This window comes from Lepisosteus oculatus, chromosome 10 (assembly GCF_040954835.1).
Source record: "Lepisosteus oculatus isolate fLepOcu1 chromosome 10, fLepOcu1.hap2, whole genome shotgun sequence".
Lineage (NCBI taxonomy): Eukaryota > Metazoa > Chordata > Actinopteri > Semionotiformes > Lepisosteidae > Lepisosteus > Lepisosteus oculatus.
In genome coordinates this window covers 16873410-16890195 of record NC_090705.1, presented here as the reverse complement: position 1 = coordinate 16890195, position 16786 = coordinate 16873410, and the positions used below count along the sequence as shown (strand labels likewise).

The following is a 16786-nucleotide window of genomic DNA, read 5'->3' as shown; positions in this document are numbered from 1 at the left end:
CAATCTTTGTTAGTAAAATGGTACACTATTGAGTTAGGTTCTGTGTTATGGTCAAACATATTACCTCCAGCTGTGGTCACAGTGCATAACTGAGTATGTAAAACCACATGCTCTTTTTTTTCTTTTGTAAACATTTTTGCTTTTTTAGTGGTCAAGAATACTTCTGTTGTCTTGTGCAACATGTTTATCATGGTGGCTGTCTCAATTAAAGGTTGACAGTTAAAGCTGTGGAAGTAGGTTGACTCTGTTTCTCCACCTTTTTGATTATTGGAGCATCATATTATAGTACATTTGTGTTGCATTGCACATTGTGTGTGGGCTGAAACTGCATATGTGTATGAGTTCCTGGTAAAGAGGAGGTACTGAAGCTCAGATGATAGTTTTATCAAAGCACGACTACATCTTACCTTCAAGGTCCCCACTGCATTCCTAGGTTTGTGTTGATTGCCTAAAAGCATTGGAGGGGAAGAAAATGAACGTGACTCCAAAATGAAGTCCCCAGAAGTGTAACCTTTGCTGTGCTTTGAGAAACCTGTATCTGAATCTGCTTTTTGCTTGACTTTTTTGAACACGTATGTGATACAGGAAGATGCCGAATATGCAACCTATAAAAGGCAAAAACTAATCATGAGGATTCAGAGCTCTTCTTGTAAAGATGGGACAGTTTCACCATGACTGTTTCTCATCCTGGTTCCAGAAGCAGGCAGTCCCTCAAGGTTCGAGAGCACAAGGTGTTTGGCCCCTATGTGGATGGATTGTCGCAGCTCGCCGTCACCAATTTTGAAGTAAGGGCTTTTTTGTTTGACACTCTTGTCAGCTCGTTCTTACAGGAGTAAATGTGTTTTTTTTTATTGTCTCTTCTCTCATTTCCGTGTGCGTTCTGGTGCATGACGTTCCAGGTGCGTCTCATTCAGGGAATCTAAGCTTCAAGATCAGGTTTCCCTTAGATTTCTTCCCTTACTGACCTATTCCCAGCAAATGTTTCGGCCAGTTCGGCGCATTCAATGACAAGCTGAGGTTGTTTCCAATTATGTTTTTAGCCGGTGTTAATATTCCTACCGTTCGGACAGAACACATTGTCTTAACGTGCTCGAAATACGTAGATCTATCATTAGGAAATTCGTGAGTGGCGACAGGTGACGTGGCTTGAGATTCTTCAGACTTTGGTGCGCGTATTACCTGATCTGAAATAAACTCACTTCCGTTCAGCTCCCAGCCACCTGGAGAACCTGTTTGATCAAATGGTGTTCTCCCGCACATCAGTATGTTAAAGCTCTGCAAAGACGTAGAAGTGGTGGGTTGTTTAAAACCCCAGCCTTGTCTCCAAGTCTGGAAGTCTGAAGGCACCACAGTGTGCCTTGGCAGGGTTCGCCAACCTCATGTCACAGCAGTAAAATACTGCGTTGGGAAAGCAGACTTGTGACGAACAGTATATTAACGCCGTTTTCTTTTTCCTTTTCTCTTCTAGGACATTGAGTCGTTAATGTCAGAAGGCAACAAATCTAGAACAGTGGCTGCAACCAACATGAATGAAGAAAGCAGCCGCTCCCATGCAGTGTTCAGTATTATAATAACCCAGACGCTCTATGACCTGCAGTCTGGGGTACGTTGCAGATTGACGTTTAATTTTGACTTTGTTTTACGAGTTATTTTTCCTTGTTTTGGACAATACCAGGGGGAAAGTGATGAAATCGCTGCCTACGTATTTCCTTGAAAGTTACTGTCTTTGTTTTATACTACAGTACCCGCAAGTGGAGTCTTGAAAGAAAAGAAACATCTATTTGATAACCTTTCTCCGGGTGTTTTTTTTTTTTAAATGAATGCTCTCAGTACAAGGAGCATATTGTTGAATCCTCCATATTTATTTACTGTTTCAAATGGGTTATGAATTTCAAAGGCTCAATTTCGAGCACAGAACTTTAATTGTTTGTTTGGTCATAGAAGGTAGCAAAGCTGCTGAAATCTATCAGCCAATGATAGACGTGCCAGATGTTGGAGCCTCCAAACACTGAACATTAGCAATTCAGTCAGCAGTGCTGCGTTTCCCCCAGGCTGGGCTCACCCTATTTAACGGGGTCCAGCCTGGGAAAAAGAGCCGCCGCTAGCACAGCAATGACCAGACTGGACTTACCCTATTAAGTGGGATCCAGTCTGGTGAGCAGGGCGCATAAGGTAAAAACAAAACAAGAACTGAGTTCATAACAAAAATGCATGTGTGTGCCTGCCCCAATGGAAGTGCATGATGGGACAGACAAAAGGAGAAATGAAATGAAAAAGAAAACCTTACACGGTTCCAATCCCCTCTGGGACTGGCCTTGCTCGTCCTGTCGGAGGGTGTCCAGTGTGCCTTTATAGGACCCGCCCAGCCGGGGCTTATCAGCTGGAAGCCAAGACAGCTGGGACTACAAAGGGGAGGCGCCGCCCTACGACCAGGGCTCCGCCTCCACACTGGACACGCCCCCACGTAATGCCACACGACTGACAGATGTCTTGGTGTTGGGTCTGAAGAATTGGAAGCAAAGCACTATTGCTGATGTGGGTCACAACATACTCCCGGCCAGAATTTAGTTAGATCATCTGACTGCTGTATGCTGTATGCTGACTGTGCGATATCTGCTCACTTAGTGTGCGCTGTCTTGACCACATGATCTCTGTGCTGACTGTGTGCGCTCTGTTCTCATTGTGTGCACTCTGTACTGACTGTGTGTGCTCTGTGCTTTGTGCAGAACTCCGGAGAAAAGGTGAGCAAAGTCAGCCTGGTGGACTTGGCTGGGAGTGAAAGAGTATCCAAGACTGGAGCAGCTGGAGAAAGACTGAAGGAAGGAAGCAATATAAACAAGTGAGCACAGCTGGTTGCTATACATGCGGTGTAGGGTGTGTGACATGCTAGGAGGCCTGTCAGAGTGGCTGAATTTGATTTTCTGTCTTCTAATAAAAAAAGAGGAAAAGATTGTCATTCTTATTTTTTTAGTATCTTGACATCCAACTGGTGTCTGGAAGGGACAGCAGTCCAATTGAGATTCATGACTAGAGCCTGGGACAACTAGGGCTGCTTCTATCCTGAAATACTTGTATACGTGGATTTTGTGGCTATACTCGAGATTCAGTCTGTCACAAACTTATGCCTGAACAGCATAGTCCAAATGAGCATCATCATTTATAACACCTGGCTTTTTTGTGGTGTATGGATTGACAGTGAAAGAAAAGGTTTCATTGACATTGTGGATAATATATTTTTAAGTGTGAGAATGAACATAGAAAGGACAATAGAATCACATATTATGTCATAAAACAGCACTGAGAACGTTCAAAATTGTGGTTTATTATAACAGTCTAGACTTCTGAAGATACATGCTGAGAATAGCAGTGTTGAGATCTCTAGTCTGGAATATGCCCAAATAGTGTAGCAATGCCAGCAGTCACCCTTAAAACATGCCTCAAACCAGGTAGATGACAGGGTTCTGGGCAATGTGGACACACTCTTCTTGGAGGGTGTCATGGTGTACCTCATCCAAGTGGTAGGCATGTCCCCAGATGTGGGCAAAAAGGCTCAAGCCAAATGATTGGGATGCCAGTCAGGGGCAGGTTTACTTACTGGTGGAGGCAGAATACGCAAATAACAACTCCAACAACCAGTTCATCAAGCAGGAAAATGACAGAAAGGTAGAGTTTAGATGACCTCTAGCCTCTGACCAAGTGCTTCTTGAACTTGTGCCAGAGGTTCAGTAAGCAGCAATATCAGCTCATCTTCAGTGCCAAGACAGGACTGAGAAGAATATCTAAGAAGATGTACAGTATGTAACTTAAATAAATAGATATCATGATAGTAAGCATTCCTATTAACTGGCTAAAAATAAATATACATTCCTATCTCCATATTTAGTGGCCTGATTGATGGTTCATGCATATATAGTGCTGCTTAAGAAAATATAGTGTCCATGATTGTCAGTGAGCGTAATGTATGAAGATGGTTCTCATCCTACTGGAACTGGCATCTGTAGTAGCAACTGGTGCTGAGATTGCCCTCTGGCACCACCAAAGATATTTGGTAGTTGAGAGTTGCCTGCCTACAATATAACACTGGGGCCAGTCTAGTGATCTGCTAGACTAACACAACAATCTACATGACCTTTTGCTCATTTTAACCCTCTCAAGTTCTTGGCCATGAGGTGGCTTGTGATCCATCAATATCAGGCAACTACTGTATGTCAATTTTGGAGACCACAGAGATGCATAATACCAGTTACTACTAGCTAGGCTAGAGATTCCTGTCAATTCCCGTGAGTGTCAATGTGTGTTGTGTGATGCAGGAGACTTGTGAGGGTTTTGAGGAACAGGGCTCAGTCTGAAAGATAACCTTTGGCAGTGTGAGACACTGGTTTGTTTTCTCTCTGTTGTCGCTCCCAGTCAATTTTGTTGTGCCTTTTTGGAAGAAGTAATAACTTCGTTCAGCCTCCCATCTGCCAGCCAACAGTGAAATTCTTTGCTCTCAGGTTGTCCCTTGTTTTGCATGTCAGTGGTGCTAGTGACCTCTCCGTTTCCAGGTCTCTCACCACTCTGGGATGCGTCATCTCCGCATTAGCAGACCAATCGGCAGGAAAAGGGAAGAACAAGTTTGTGCCTTACAGAGACTCTGTACTCACCTGGCTCCTGAAGGTGGGTCTCCTCTTCATTTCATTTAAACTGTCTGCACTGGTTATTCCATTAGACTCTCTGTAGACACAGAGAGTAGATCTAATGGAATAACCAGTACAGACTCTGAATGAGCACTCTGAATGTTTGCTTTAATGTTTTTGCCATGCTGGCTGTTGTAGGAGAAACAAATCTGTTGAGATATTGCAGAAAATATTCAGAAGAGGAAAAACACATTGCAAGCTCCAGTCTCAATCTTGCATAGCTGCCAATCACTTTTGCTCTCATCTGGCTTAGGAAACAAGTATGAGAACATATTTTGATAAAATACTTATATATTTGTACTGTATTTCACATGAAGGAAATCATTTCTACACACAGTAAGAGAACAATGTGTTAAGACCATGAGAGCTCTCCAATTTCCTTTACACAATCATTCCAATCACTACATCAAGTTCAATTTCAGAAGAATAGTAAGTTGTGTTAATTAGCCTAAACAACATAGGCAATTTACTTCCAGGTGTCACATTTTCTCTTAGCACATTTCCATCTGTGTCCACACTTCCTGCCAGATTGACTTTGAAAAAAGAGAGGGCCACTTGCTATTTTCTGTGCTGAACGGTTCAGTTCATGCAGTCTGTCAGTACTAGATATGCCTGTTAACACTTGAGTGAGACTTATTTTTTAAAAAACAATCTTAGTCAAACAAGTAAATGCAGAAGAGAGAGGTGTTCCATTAATTGCTCTTATCACAGAGGTTTAGTTTTTAGGATTTAGTGGTAGTGTTAGCTTTTACTGTATAAACCTAAAATGCTAAAAATAAAACAAGAAAATCTTGCAATTGATCATCCTTTGTAGGCATTTTACTTTGGTAAGTCAATACTTCCAGCAAAGACAAGGGGTTTGTCTGCCAATACTAAGAGGCTTAGGAGCAAGGCGAAGTATCCACAGTTGATATCCACAGTTCTTTATTCCTGTGACAACATCCATGAAGAAGATCTCTCGATAAAGTAAAACTCCTGTGAGTACCTGTCCACTTTAATGGAGGGAAAGAAACGTTTAGCCAAATGGATACGCAGACACAGCCTTTCCTCGTTTACGGATGTGCACTTTGTGTCTTCCCCAGGACAACTTGGGGGGGAACAGCAAGACGGCCATGATAGCGACCGTGAGCCCTGCTGCAGACAACTACGAGGAGACGCTCTCCACCCTGCGGTACGCAGACCGGGCGAAGAGGATTGTTAACCATGCCATAGTGAACGAGGACCCCAACGCCAGGATCATCAGGGAGCTCCGGGAAGAGGTGGAGAAACTGAGGGAGCAGCTGTCACAGGCCGAGGTGAGGGAAGGGAGAGTGCCAAGAGCTCCTTTACGTCCAAAGACCACCTGCAAAATAGTGAGAATTTCACGTCGAGATTCTAATCGAGAATACTTAGTCCGAGTTAAGCTGGTTGGTGAAAAGTATGCAACAGATTTTCAGATGGAACTAACAGAACTTGAGATCTAGTATATTAGTATGTAGTAGATCTGAAGTTTTCTTGCCCATGTGACCATCTCGGTTCCATGCGGGCTCGTGCCCTCCGCCATGAACCCGGGTCTCCGGCGTAATGCAACAGGGAACCAGCTGAGTGAGCTAAAGGAGATCTCCCCCAGCCCAGGCAGCTGAGGTCCCTGCTACACGCAGGGAGGGCGATGACGTCACCGTGTCCAAACTAGCTCCACTACACCCATTTGGGTTTCTGATCTGCGTCTCTATCTCTTTCACTTCTGTCAGGACATGACTGGCTGAGCAGATGAGGCATCAAGAGCGGGTATCGTTTTTTCTGAGGCAGCTAGGCCTGTCTGGGGGTAATGGTTGATACTCAAGATAGCAGAGTGCATCTACCCCTCCATGGCCAGTGAGTCTTGTAAGGGTCCTGCCAGCTCACAAACATGAGAGCGCACTGCCTAATTTCCCCTGGATGGGGCACTAGTCTATCACAGGGCTGTGGAGAAAAGGTGTCATTTTAAATAGCCAATCAAATCAAGCCAGCATGTCTCTGGGACATGGGAGGAAACCACAGAAACACAGAGTTTGAATATGCAGACTCCATATAGATGCTGGAGGCTAGAAACAAGTCCAGAAGCCGTGAGGTAGTAGTGCTGTTAAGCCATCATTCAACTTGGAACAGAAGACATTAGCACTACTCTCTAGAGAGGAAAACACAAGTCATTGTTCAGTGATAAAAATATTAACTTTGAATGAAGGGGAAATCAAGCCATAAGCTCTCTCCAGGTAAAGAGAAAATAGAAAGGAGGATGATTTTCCATTAAATTTGCCTAAAAGCCGAACCTTTGTGATAAAGAAACACTTGGTAAAATTAGATTATACAGGAAATTCAGAATATTGTCTAACAGCTACAGATCTCTTGTGTGAGCAACCTGATTGCCCATTTATTTGAAATGTTTTTCAAGTTATGCTGTTATGTTATTTTCATAATATGCTGGGCGTAAGGAGCTTTGAAGGATAGTCTTTTCATAAAACACAACCCTCTTGCCTCCAGTCTATGAAGGCCCCAGAACTAAAAGAGAAGCTGGAGGAGTCAGAAAAACTCATCAAAGAAATGACTGTGACCTGGGAAGAGAAGCTTCGGAAGACAGAGGAAATTGCACAGGTATTGGCTTATTGCAAATTCATTTCGTAAGGGAAAATAAAAAAATGAGCACTTAGTATACTACAATAGCAGCCAAGAAAAAACACAAATCCTTCACCACGAGCAATTTTAAGATTTTTTGAAAAAGCCATAGTAAAAAAAATCGCTTTTGGTTTCCTATGTGTTAAGAACGTGTCACTTTTTGGTAAGAATCTGACAAAAAATTATTCAGAATTGAACCAATCTTTTCCTTGCTGCTCTTTTTAGTGGCTTTGTAACTGGTGCCTTTCAGCTCTGAGAGTGGGTGGCAATGCCAAAACTTTCAGTGGCTTGAGACTAATGGCCGATGGATACTGTGGGTAATGTTTTTTTGTGCAGGAGAGACAAAAACAGCTGGAGAGCATGGGCATTTCCCTAGAGTCATCAGGGATCAAGGTCGGAGAGGATAAGTGTTTTCTGGTCAACCTGAACGCTGATCCTGCCCTGAATGAGCTGCTGGTTTATTATTTAAAGGTAAAGAACGTTTTATTTTCACTAGTGTTAAATGACTCACCACCAGCACTTAATTTCAGGCAGCTGTTTTCAACTGTCATTAAATGTTTTTTGTACTCTACCGGTCCAAATAGTGACAAAAAAACTGAACAATGGCGTTTGTAGTTTATAATGTGGAGTGTTTATAAAAACAGAAATCTGACCTCAGCCTCACACGATCAGTGCCCATCAACAGTAAAAGTAATCACAGTGTAGTAAACTGAATGCTGGACAAGGCAGAATGAAGTAGTGGTTGACACGGTACAGTTCCTTTTATGGGTTATTATATGTTTTTTTTCCTTTTGATACGCTCATGTTTGATAACTGTCTGCTGTATAACTGTCTGTCTGCACCACATTTGCAAGTGGGTGAAATTTGGCTGGAATAATGTGATTAGCACATCTTAAATCTCGGCTCGTCTGGAGTTGGCAGTCAAGTTGGCATCCGTCCTATGGGCATGCTTGTGTAATGGTTTTTTTCTCTGAGAACCCTATTCATGTGGCATTTCTCACTGCTTTGCCTGCTTTTTATTTTTGCAGTCTCATTTGTCTTTTTTGTGTTAGCCATCTGAGTGCGATATGGGAGGAGCCCTTGTACAGGCCCTTGAGACCAAATGTCCCACATTATGTGGGCTATCTTTACACGTACAGCAGTACAGAGTTCTGTCACTCATTGAGCTTTTGTGAATAAAGACATTAATTGCATCAACGATATCTGGAAAGTTGTTTTGAGGGAAGAAAGTGTATTCGCCAAATTTGACATTCTGGAGTGTTTTCGGGTTGCCAAGTGACAGAACCAGTACAGGTAACTGTTCTGAAGTCAGATTGTGCCCCTGTGATCTGCACGTCACTAGTTTAAGCTTGGACTTTAGCATTAACTAGCTGAATCTCTCCAAAATCGTGATCTCTCTGGCTTGCCAGTTGCCTATGATCCAGGGCCATCATTGGTCCATTCTCCCTCTGGTGCCCTTAACTGTTCTTGCTGTTGCTGTGGGCAGTAGGAAACATAAGTGGGCACGCAATTCCAGAGCCTGTCCTTGGATATGGTTGACTGGGGTGATGCAGAGCAGCCAGAATGGGCACACACTGCCTGCTTCAGCTGTCGAGCTCTTTTTCCTCGGCGTGAAAACGTGGCGTGAACAAAGGAAAGCTGGTTTTGACGCATGTGCATCATGTCGTTCTAAATCCGTGGTATTTTTTGGGAATTTGTACACAGCGAGTTTACAGTGTTTGCAGCTTCAGCCAGTATATGGCCAATATTGAGTGCAAACCCGAAAGACACTGTCGAACCCTGGGTGGGAGAGTGGAGGAGACAAATGTAAAGGTCCACCACCATCAGGTGAGCGATACCAGGAGCACCTTGTTTAAAAACCTTGTTTAGTCAAAATTAAAACGAAGGATGCATTCTTGTTTGACTACAAACTCAAAACTCATGAACTGTTTTTTCAGTGGTTGTGTTATGACGTTACATTCACGATAAACATTGTAAGCAAAGCACTTTAATGCAGGAAAGTGCAGCTTGTGGCTTTCACACACACATCAAGTGGCTCATCAACTCTATTTTCCCTTTTATGATTTCCTTTCCTCATGCGTTCTTAATGATGTAGTTGAAAACAAATTGTGACTTCAGCTGTCTAAATCTCGACTGTTTAAAAGTATTTGACATTAAATTGCAACAGCAGCCTCTGTAGACCTGTACAAGAAATTTTAGCCTTTTGAACTTCAGTAAAAATTAAACAAAAATAAAGTATTCTTTTAGGTGCCTGGGCATATTATACTGTATCTTTATATATACAGAATATCAGCCGAGTGTATATGTGCTTCAAAGACCTAACACAAGAATTGGGATTGAGAACTGATTCGTACAAATATTAGACAGTTGTGGGCTAAGCCTGTCATTGACAGGTCTGCCAGGAGTCTTAAAATAGCAGGCTTAAGACTTAATATTGTTGAGAATTAAGAAGATTCAAAGACTTTTCCAGTATATTCCTTAACACATGGTATTTATTTAACAGCATTTTTGAAAACGGGGATAGACAAATGCTAATTTAAGAGAAAAAAGGATGTGAGCCTTTGTTTGATTTTCAATCCCCAATTTCACAGTCTTAGTAACGTACAACCTAATGCAGAAATGTGTGTACAGCTATGGGCATCACATGGAAAAAAAAAAAGAACGTTGCTGCCCGGGAGAAGACGAGCCGCTAGAATAATTTATGATCTGGAAGGTCACGCGCACTTCAGTCTTGAACAGAGAAGTATGTGAGGGAGGATTTGAGTCAGTTGGCGTGGTGGAACTGGTGGAAAGAAAACTGTGCAAGCAGATTAACAAGGAAGCACTTCTTTATGTTAAGAGCCTTTGGTGCCTGGAAGAAAGTTCACAGTCATATGACCACTCCCTGGGATCTTCTAGATCGAAGAACTGATTGAAGTGCTTGGAGTATTTGTTAGAAAAATCACACTATTAGCAACCAGATGAGTGTGATGGGCTCTGCAGCCTCTTCTTGTTTGTAGCCATTCTTTTGTTCTCGTGAAGGAGACTTTTAACAATCAGTACTTTCTAAACTTAAACTAATATAAGAACTGTTAGAGCAAAATGCCCCAACTTCCATGGTGTTTGAGGGGGCTTCTTCTGTATTCTGAACCTGAAGGTTGAAAGTAAACTAGAAGCAAAATTTTTGGGGAGGCTGACATTAGGAAAGAATAGGTTTTTCATGCAACTGTCAGAATTAGGTAACTGCCAAACACAGCCCACACATTTTGTAGCACATTGCTTTGTCAGGAGTACCAAAAATGAATGGAATGTGTTCGCTTTTTGCTGAAAAAGGTTAGCCAGCTACATTCCGTCTACATCCTTAAGATAAAAAAAAATAGAATGCAGGATATTGTGATCGGTGACCTTCCTTTCTTATCTTGCTCACAAAAACATGCTTAAGTCCACGTAGTGGCCAGTCTTTTTTGCTACAGAGTAAAAGGGCTTATCTGCCTGGGCATATTGTACTGTATCTTTAAAATATCAGCCGAGTATTTTATCCAAAGAGGCTAACAGAATGTATTCTAAAAAGATTTGCACACTACAGATTGCACAATGCACTCTTGCTCTAGACTGACAGCTGAAAATGACCAACAAAAATCTATACATTGTGAACTGTCCAAGTGAAGAGATGCGTGTAAAATATCTTGTGTGTATGCCTCTTCAGAATTATTCTTTCATGTGAACTGTAAGGGCCTCCACAATCCTTCTGTTTCTTCAGTTGCTGTGTGAGCAGCACAGCTCTTTGGGTCTTCTCAGACAGCTTGCCTTTGACGATTGTGTGTCTCTGCTCTTTAACTGGGGAAGCTATCTGTGGTACTGCCTGTGCGCTGTAAATGCTGTCAAGATAATTGCTTGCTATGATATCTTTCCAAAAGTGATAACGTGAACAGTAGATTTAATCCAGGAGTCCTTGAAAATGAGCACTGAAAGAAAATACTGGCAGTACTGTTTTTCTCCTTGAATTCAGCCTGACAATCCTTCCTGATTTAGCCTGACAATTCTGATTTGTAAAGGCTGAGAGTGCTGATCATTAGCTAAATTCCACAATAACGAATTTTCACAATCACGAATTATAAAATATAAAAATATAAATTGAATTATAAAATATAAAAGAATGATAAAATATAAAAATATGATTTTAACAATTATTCAGTACTTCCTTAGTTTTCATGTGCATTTATTTACCATTACCTTTTTTTTAAGTACAAATTGTTATTAACATTATTTCCACAGTAATATAGGATTTATACTGAGCAGCTTTTGTGTTGATTCGTTGGTTGTTTTCTGTCCAGGAATACACCAGAGTGGGAGCTGACACATCTCAGGATATCCAGTTATTTGGGATCGGAATTCAGCCAGAACACTCATTTATACAGATTGCAGCGGATGGAGACGTGACTCTCACCCCAATTGAAAATGCCAGGTATTTTGTCTCCTTTGAATTGACCTGTCTGTTGTCTCAGATTTTGTGTCCACCTCTATCCCTTACTTTACAGGATAATAACTGAAACTTTGTCTCTACTCTCTAGATTTTCATTAAATCCCCTTTGGTTATATGGAGTGTGCTAAATGGGTTTGCTTCATCCTCGAAGGAGTTTTTCACACACTGCCTTTCAGATGAGGATTTTGCTTATGGAAAGGGTCACCAATGTGAAGGGACTTCTTCTGAAACCATGTGGTTATTTTTAACAACTCTTGTTCCCAGAAGACAATACCATCATAATTATCTTATTAGTAAAAAATGTAATGTGCTGTGACCTCAAACATTGCAGTTTATTTTGTGTAGATAAGCAAAAGTAATTTAAACAAACAGTAAATCACAATTTACAATATTAAATGTAAAAGCAATAGTAACAATAATAATAAATATATATATATTAATTGTCACTACTACATTATTAACCTTAGGGGACAGTTTTCCAGGTATTACGAAATACACAAAATGGAAACAAGAAACTTCCTTCTAGTGTTTAACTCCCTTTGAAGTAAAATTTCTGCTAATTTCTTGGATTTATGAGCAGAAAAACACTGTAGTTTATGTGGATTTTGGAACATTATATAACATTTCTGAAATTGTATTTAACATGCATTCAAGCATTGTTTAATGACACTGATATGAAGTTAAAATATAACGTTGGCCTGGAGGATCAGTGTGTCTGGACCAGGGGAGTCCAGTCCTGGTCCTGGAGAATCAGTGTGTCTGGAGAAGGAGAGTCCAGTCCTGTTCCTGGAGAATCAGTGTGTCTGGAGAAGGAGAGTCCAGTCCCGGAGGATCAGTGTGTCTGGAGCAGGAGTCTAGTCCTGGTCCTGGAGGATCAGTGTGTCTAGAACAGGAGAGTCCAGTCCTGGTCCTGGAGGATCAGTGTGTCTGGAGCAGGAGAGTTCAGTCCTGGTCCTGGAGGATCAGTGTGTCTAGAGCAGGAGAGTCCAGTCCTGGTCCTGGAGAATCAGTGTGTCTAGAGCAGGAGAGTCCAGTCCTGGTCCTGGAGAATCAGTGTGTCTGGAGAAGGAGAGTCCAGTCCCGGAGGATCAGTGTGTCTGGAGCAGGAGTCTAGTCCTGGTCCTGGAGGATCAGTGTGTCTAGAACAGGAGAGTCCAGTCCTGGTCCTGGAGGATCAGTCTGTCTAGAACGGGAGAGTCCAGTCCTGGTCCTGGAGGGTCAGTGTGTCTAGAGAAGGAAAGTCCAGTCCTGGTCCTGGAGGATCAGTGTGTCTAGAACACGAGAGTCCAGTCCTGGTCCTGGAGGATCAGTCTGTCTAGAACGGGAGAGTCCAGTCCTGGTCCTGGAGGGTCAGTGTGTCTAGAGAAGGAAAGTCCAGTCCTGGTCCTGGATGATCAGTGTGTCTGGAGCAGGAGAGTCTAGTCCTGGAGGATTAGTGTGTCTAGAGCAGGAGAGTCCAGTCCTGGTCCTGGAGGATCAATGTGTCTGGGGCAGGAGAGTCCAGTCCTGGAGAGTGATCTCAGAACCGTGCTGAGTAATACAGCTCTCGTAGTCCATCTGCATATAACATTCTAGTTCTTGTTCATTTGCTTCTTATTGCTTTAGAGCAGGAAAATCCTATCTGTTGCATGACCAAAGTAACAAACTTCTAACTAATGCATCAGATAATTTAAATATGACTTTCTATATTTAAATGTACATTCCTAATGATTCCTAATGATGCAAGCACATTGCTGACCTGTATTATCGTCTCTCTGCACTAGTCTAGTTGAAGAATTAGTTACTTACATTTCTTCTTGTTGTATAATACCACCAATATTAAGATATTAAGAATGTTCCCCGCGTTCATCAGCCTGGAATGTACTGTATCTAAGGCTCTGTTTTCTGTAGATTAACCAGGTCTTTATCCATGTGTGCACATTGTCTGGGAATTCGGCAGCTCTCAATTTGTGGATTAGTCTTTCAAGCGGTACCTTTAGGCGGTAGCATTGCCACGGTTTAGCTTGATCTTCTCAGAAACGGTGTTGGGTCTGGTCAGTATGGATAGAGAAGAAGAGCAGCTTGCTGATGTATGTAGTTTTGGTGAACCAGTAGGCGGAGCTTCTCTCTGGACCAGAATTTGGACCAGGAGCATATACAGCTGTAGGATGCGGTATCTTCCAGATGAGACATTAAGCCAAGGCTGACTGCTTACTTGATCATTAAGATCTCATTGCTCTTTTAAAGAGAGTGCAGGTGTTAAACCTGGAATCTTGGCTAAATTTCACTTTGGGCTAGCCTGTATAGGCCCATTTTAACTCAACTGGAGAAGCAATTACTCACTTGTCTTCCTGATCTGCCCTGTATTGTGGCTGTCCCTTTCTATTTGTATGGATGAAAAGCAATATGTAGATGTAAGGTTTTTTTAATAATAATATTTATTTTTACAAAACAAACAGGTAAGGTAGGCGCCATATACTGTATCTCTTCTGACTGTATTTTGACTACATCCTAGCAAGAGGCGAAGAACCTGGTTTCCACTTTCTATGTTAACAGAACCTGTGTGAATGGCACCATGATAGACTCTGAAGTTCACCTGTGGCACGGAGACCGCATCCTCTGGGGCAATAATCACTTCTTCAGGTAACAGGGCTGCAGCAACAGCTTGTTGACCTTTGTGTTTGGTTCCAAGCTGTTGTAAGACTGAGAAATGAAATAGAATAGGGAAAGAAATGTGATAGGAATTGCTGAGTTAATATATATATATATTATGTATATGAATAACATATTGTATGTTTCTCACATGAAGCCATGTATGTCTTCATTTAGCTGTTAACTCTGAAGTACCATGTGCAATTAATCATAAGAAAGGACAACCTATCACTATTTTATCCGTAAACACAAATTAAAGTTGTAAAGATTTTATACATGGGTTTCCAGTCCTGCAACTGAATTGTTACCCTTATGTTTTTAGTTTCCTTTTACTTAAAAAATATATCTCATATACAGTACGTTGTCAGTTACACTTCAGAGCTCCTTTTGGATTTTATCAAGTTTTTGCAGTGACTGAGCAGTCTAGTCTGGATCGTGTTGTCTCTGTTTAATGTTTTAGAACATCTAAAAACAAGCTGTGACTTTTGTAAAAAAAGGTATGCAAGTGAATTTTTGTCAATGTTAAAATGAAGCCATAAATTCCTTCAGATATCCAGAAGTAGACATAATGCAGTAATTTGCTGTGAACAGACTAGGCTGCCTAGTGCTGACAGTTTTTAACAAGCCAGGGGGTTTGGGGTTTTGGCCTTCTAACAGTTTGCTGTACTGGGCATTTTAGTTCATTAATATGTGAAGAACTAAACATATTATGGCTAGCCCAAATTTAAATCATGACCTTTAAGGAGACAGACGCCCCACTGAAACCACATGGAAGCTGAGCAGTAAAGAGTGGGGCATTCTAGTGGTGAATTCTGGTGGCTCAATAAATGCTACTGTTTCATTTCACAGACAACTGGAAGTCAGAATTCAAATGTAAGGAATTATCCTTGAGAAATGGTATTAGCTGATCACTGATATCAAATAGATAAAAAAGATAGAAAACAAAACTTCCAGTGAAGACACTTTCAGTAGTGAAGAACGTAAACTTAAATGTGTGCTTTTTCCAGTGGAAAAGACTAGAGATAACTTTGCAGAATGAAAGGCCAATATTTTGCATAGTACATACTGTAGATTCAGGCAGCCATTGTTCTCAAAGTAGTGGACCTGAGGAAAGTGCTCCCAGTACTTGTCCCTTCAATCATGTTTGTGCCCCCTGCTGTAGGATCAACCTCCCAAAGAGGAAGAGGAGAGACCGGTTGAAGGAGATTGAGAGAGAGTCCATGAAGGATTCCTTCTCCGATCATGATGTGGAGACAGCCAGCGAAGCCTCTTCTGAGCAGGACTACAACTATGAGTTTGCACAGATGGAAGTCATGATGAAAACCCTGAGCAGCAACGGTAAGGTCGCTTTATTAACAACCCTGAAACCATCCACGTCCGATCACTGACACCCACCATTCACAGTTTTCCGAGGAAAACCTCGATTGCTGCTGTAAATGGTGCTGGTGAACTAGAGGGTGGAAATTTTAATCTGAGGACCAGAATTTCCAAACCAGGGTCCCAGCATGGTGACTGTAGACACTGTGCTGAAGTACCATCCTTCAGACAAGACATTAAACTGATATTCTGACAGTTTTGTCTTTAAAGATCCCAAGGCAGTGTAAGAAGAGGGGTGTTGGAACCGGTGTTCTGGCTAAATTTCAGACTGGGCTGAAACAATCTGAACTCTGCCATAATTCAATTGGTGTAACAATTTTCGCTTCTATACCCAATCTGCTGTGCAGTTGGGATGCTGGAGCACAGCTAACTGTAGTGAGTGAAAATCCAAAGTCATTGGCCTGGTTTTACAAGCTTAATATATATTCCCTTTTGCAGCATTGGACTTGAGCCTGTGGCTGGCCCAGCTCAACGTAGTGAATGAAGCGTAGCATTACCTGCCTGACCTTGCCGGCAATATGTTGTCTCTTACAACAGTAGAGGGTTAATCACTCTCTCTGTCTCTCATTGTTAGTGAACTGCCTCTCAGGCCAGAGCATGTGCGGTTTGTGTTTCTGAGACGAGTATGAGTAATGAGTGTATTTCTTTCAACACAGATTAGGTTTGTCAAACTTGTGGGCTGACTCAGTGGGCTGAATCACAGGCCCTTCAGCAGAGAGCTTGGGTTTGTTTGTGGCTGGCCCGACTCAACTCCGTACAGCCCTACCCTTCTTTATAATTCAGGCTGTGTCCCTGTTGCAGATTGCCTGTAAGCGTCTATCCCTCTGAGCCTCGTTGCTGTAATATGTTTACTTCTGTGTGTTCTGCTAGCTGGCCTACGGCTCAGTTTCTCTTGGATGACTTAGAAATTAAGAGAAGGGTGGGTTGCTTTCTGTGTCTCATTGTAGCTCCACTATCTCTGGGGTATAAATGAAGAGAGTTTCTGCTAAAAATGTGCAGTGCCCCAGCT

At 42.0% G+C, this 16786-nt stretch overlaps 1 protein-coding gene across 7 annotated transcripts in view; it reads left to right on the top strand.

Moving 5' to 3' along the window:
* kif13a (kinesin family member 13A) overlaps positions 1 to 16786 on the top strand; it is a 98741-nt gene that overhangs the window by 48982 nt on the left and 32973 nt on the right. For all 7 annotated transcript variants that reach the window (XM_069194961.1, XM_069194960.1, XM_069194966.1 and 4 more), the window contains 10 exons: positions 698 to 785; positions 1469 to 1603; positions 2727 to 2839; positions 4545 to 4656; positions 5759 to 5971; positions 7176 to 7286; positions 7644 to 7778; positions 11621 to 11751; positions 14305 to 14391; positions 15563 to 15738. In XM_069194961.1, coding sequence (XP_069051062.1) covers positions 698 to 785; positions 1469 to 1603; positions 2727 to 2839; positions 4545 to 4656; positions 5759 to 5971; positions 7176 to 7286; positions 7644 to 7778; positions 11621 to 11751; positions 14305 to 14391; positions 15563 to 15738 — 1301 coding nt within the window. The remainder of the gene's footprint in view (positions 1 to 697; positions 786 to 1468; positions 1604 to 2726; positions 2840 to 4544; positions 4657 to 5758; positions 5972 to 7175; positions 7287 to 7643; positions 7779 to 11620; positions 11752 to 14304; positions 14392 to 15562; positions 15739 to 16786) is intronic.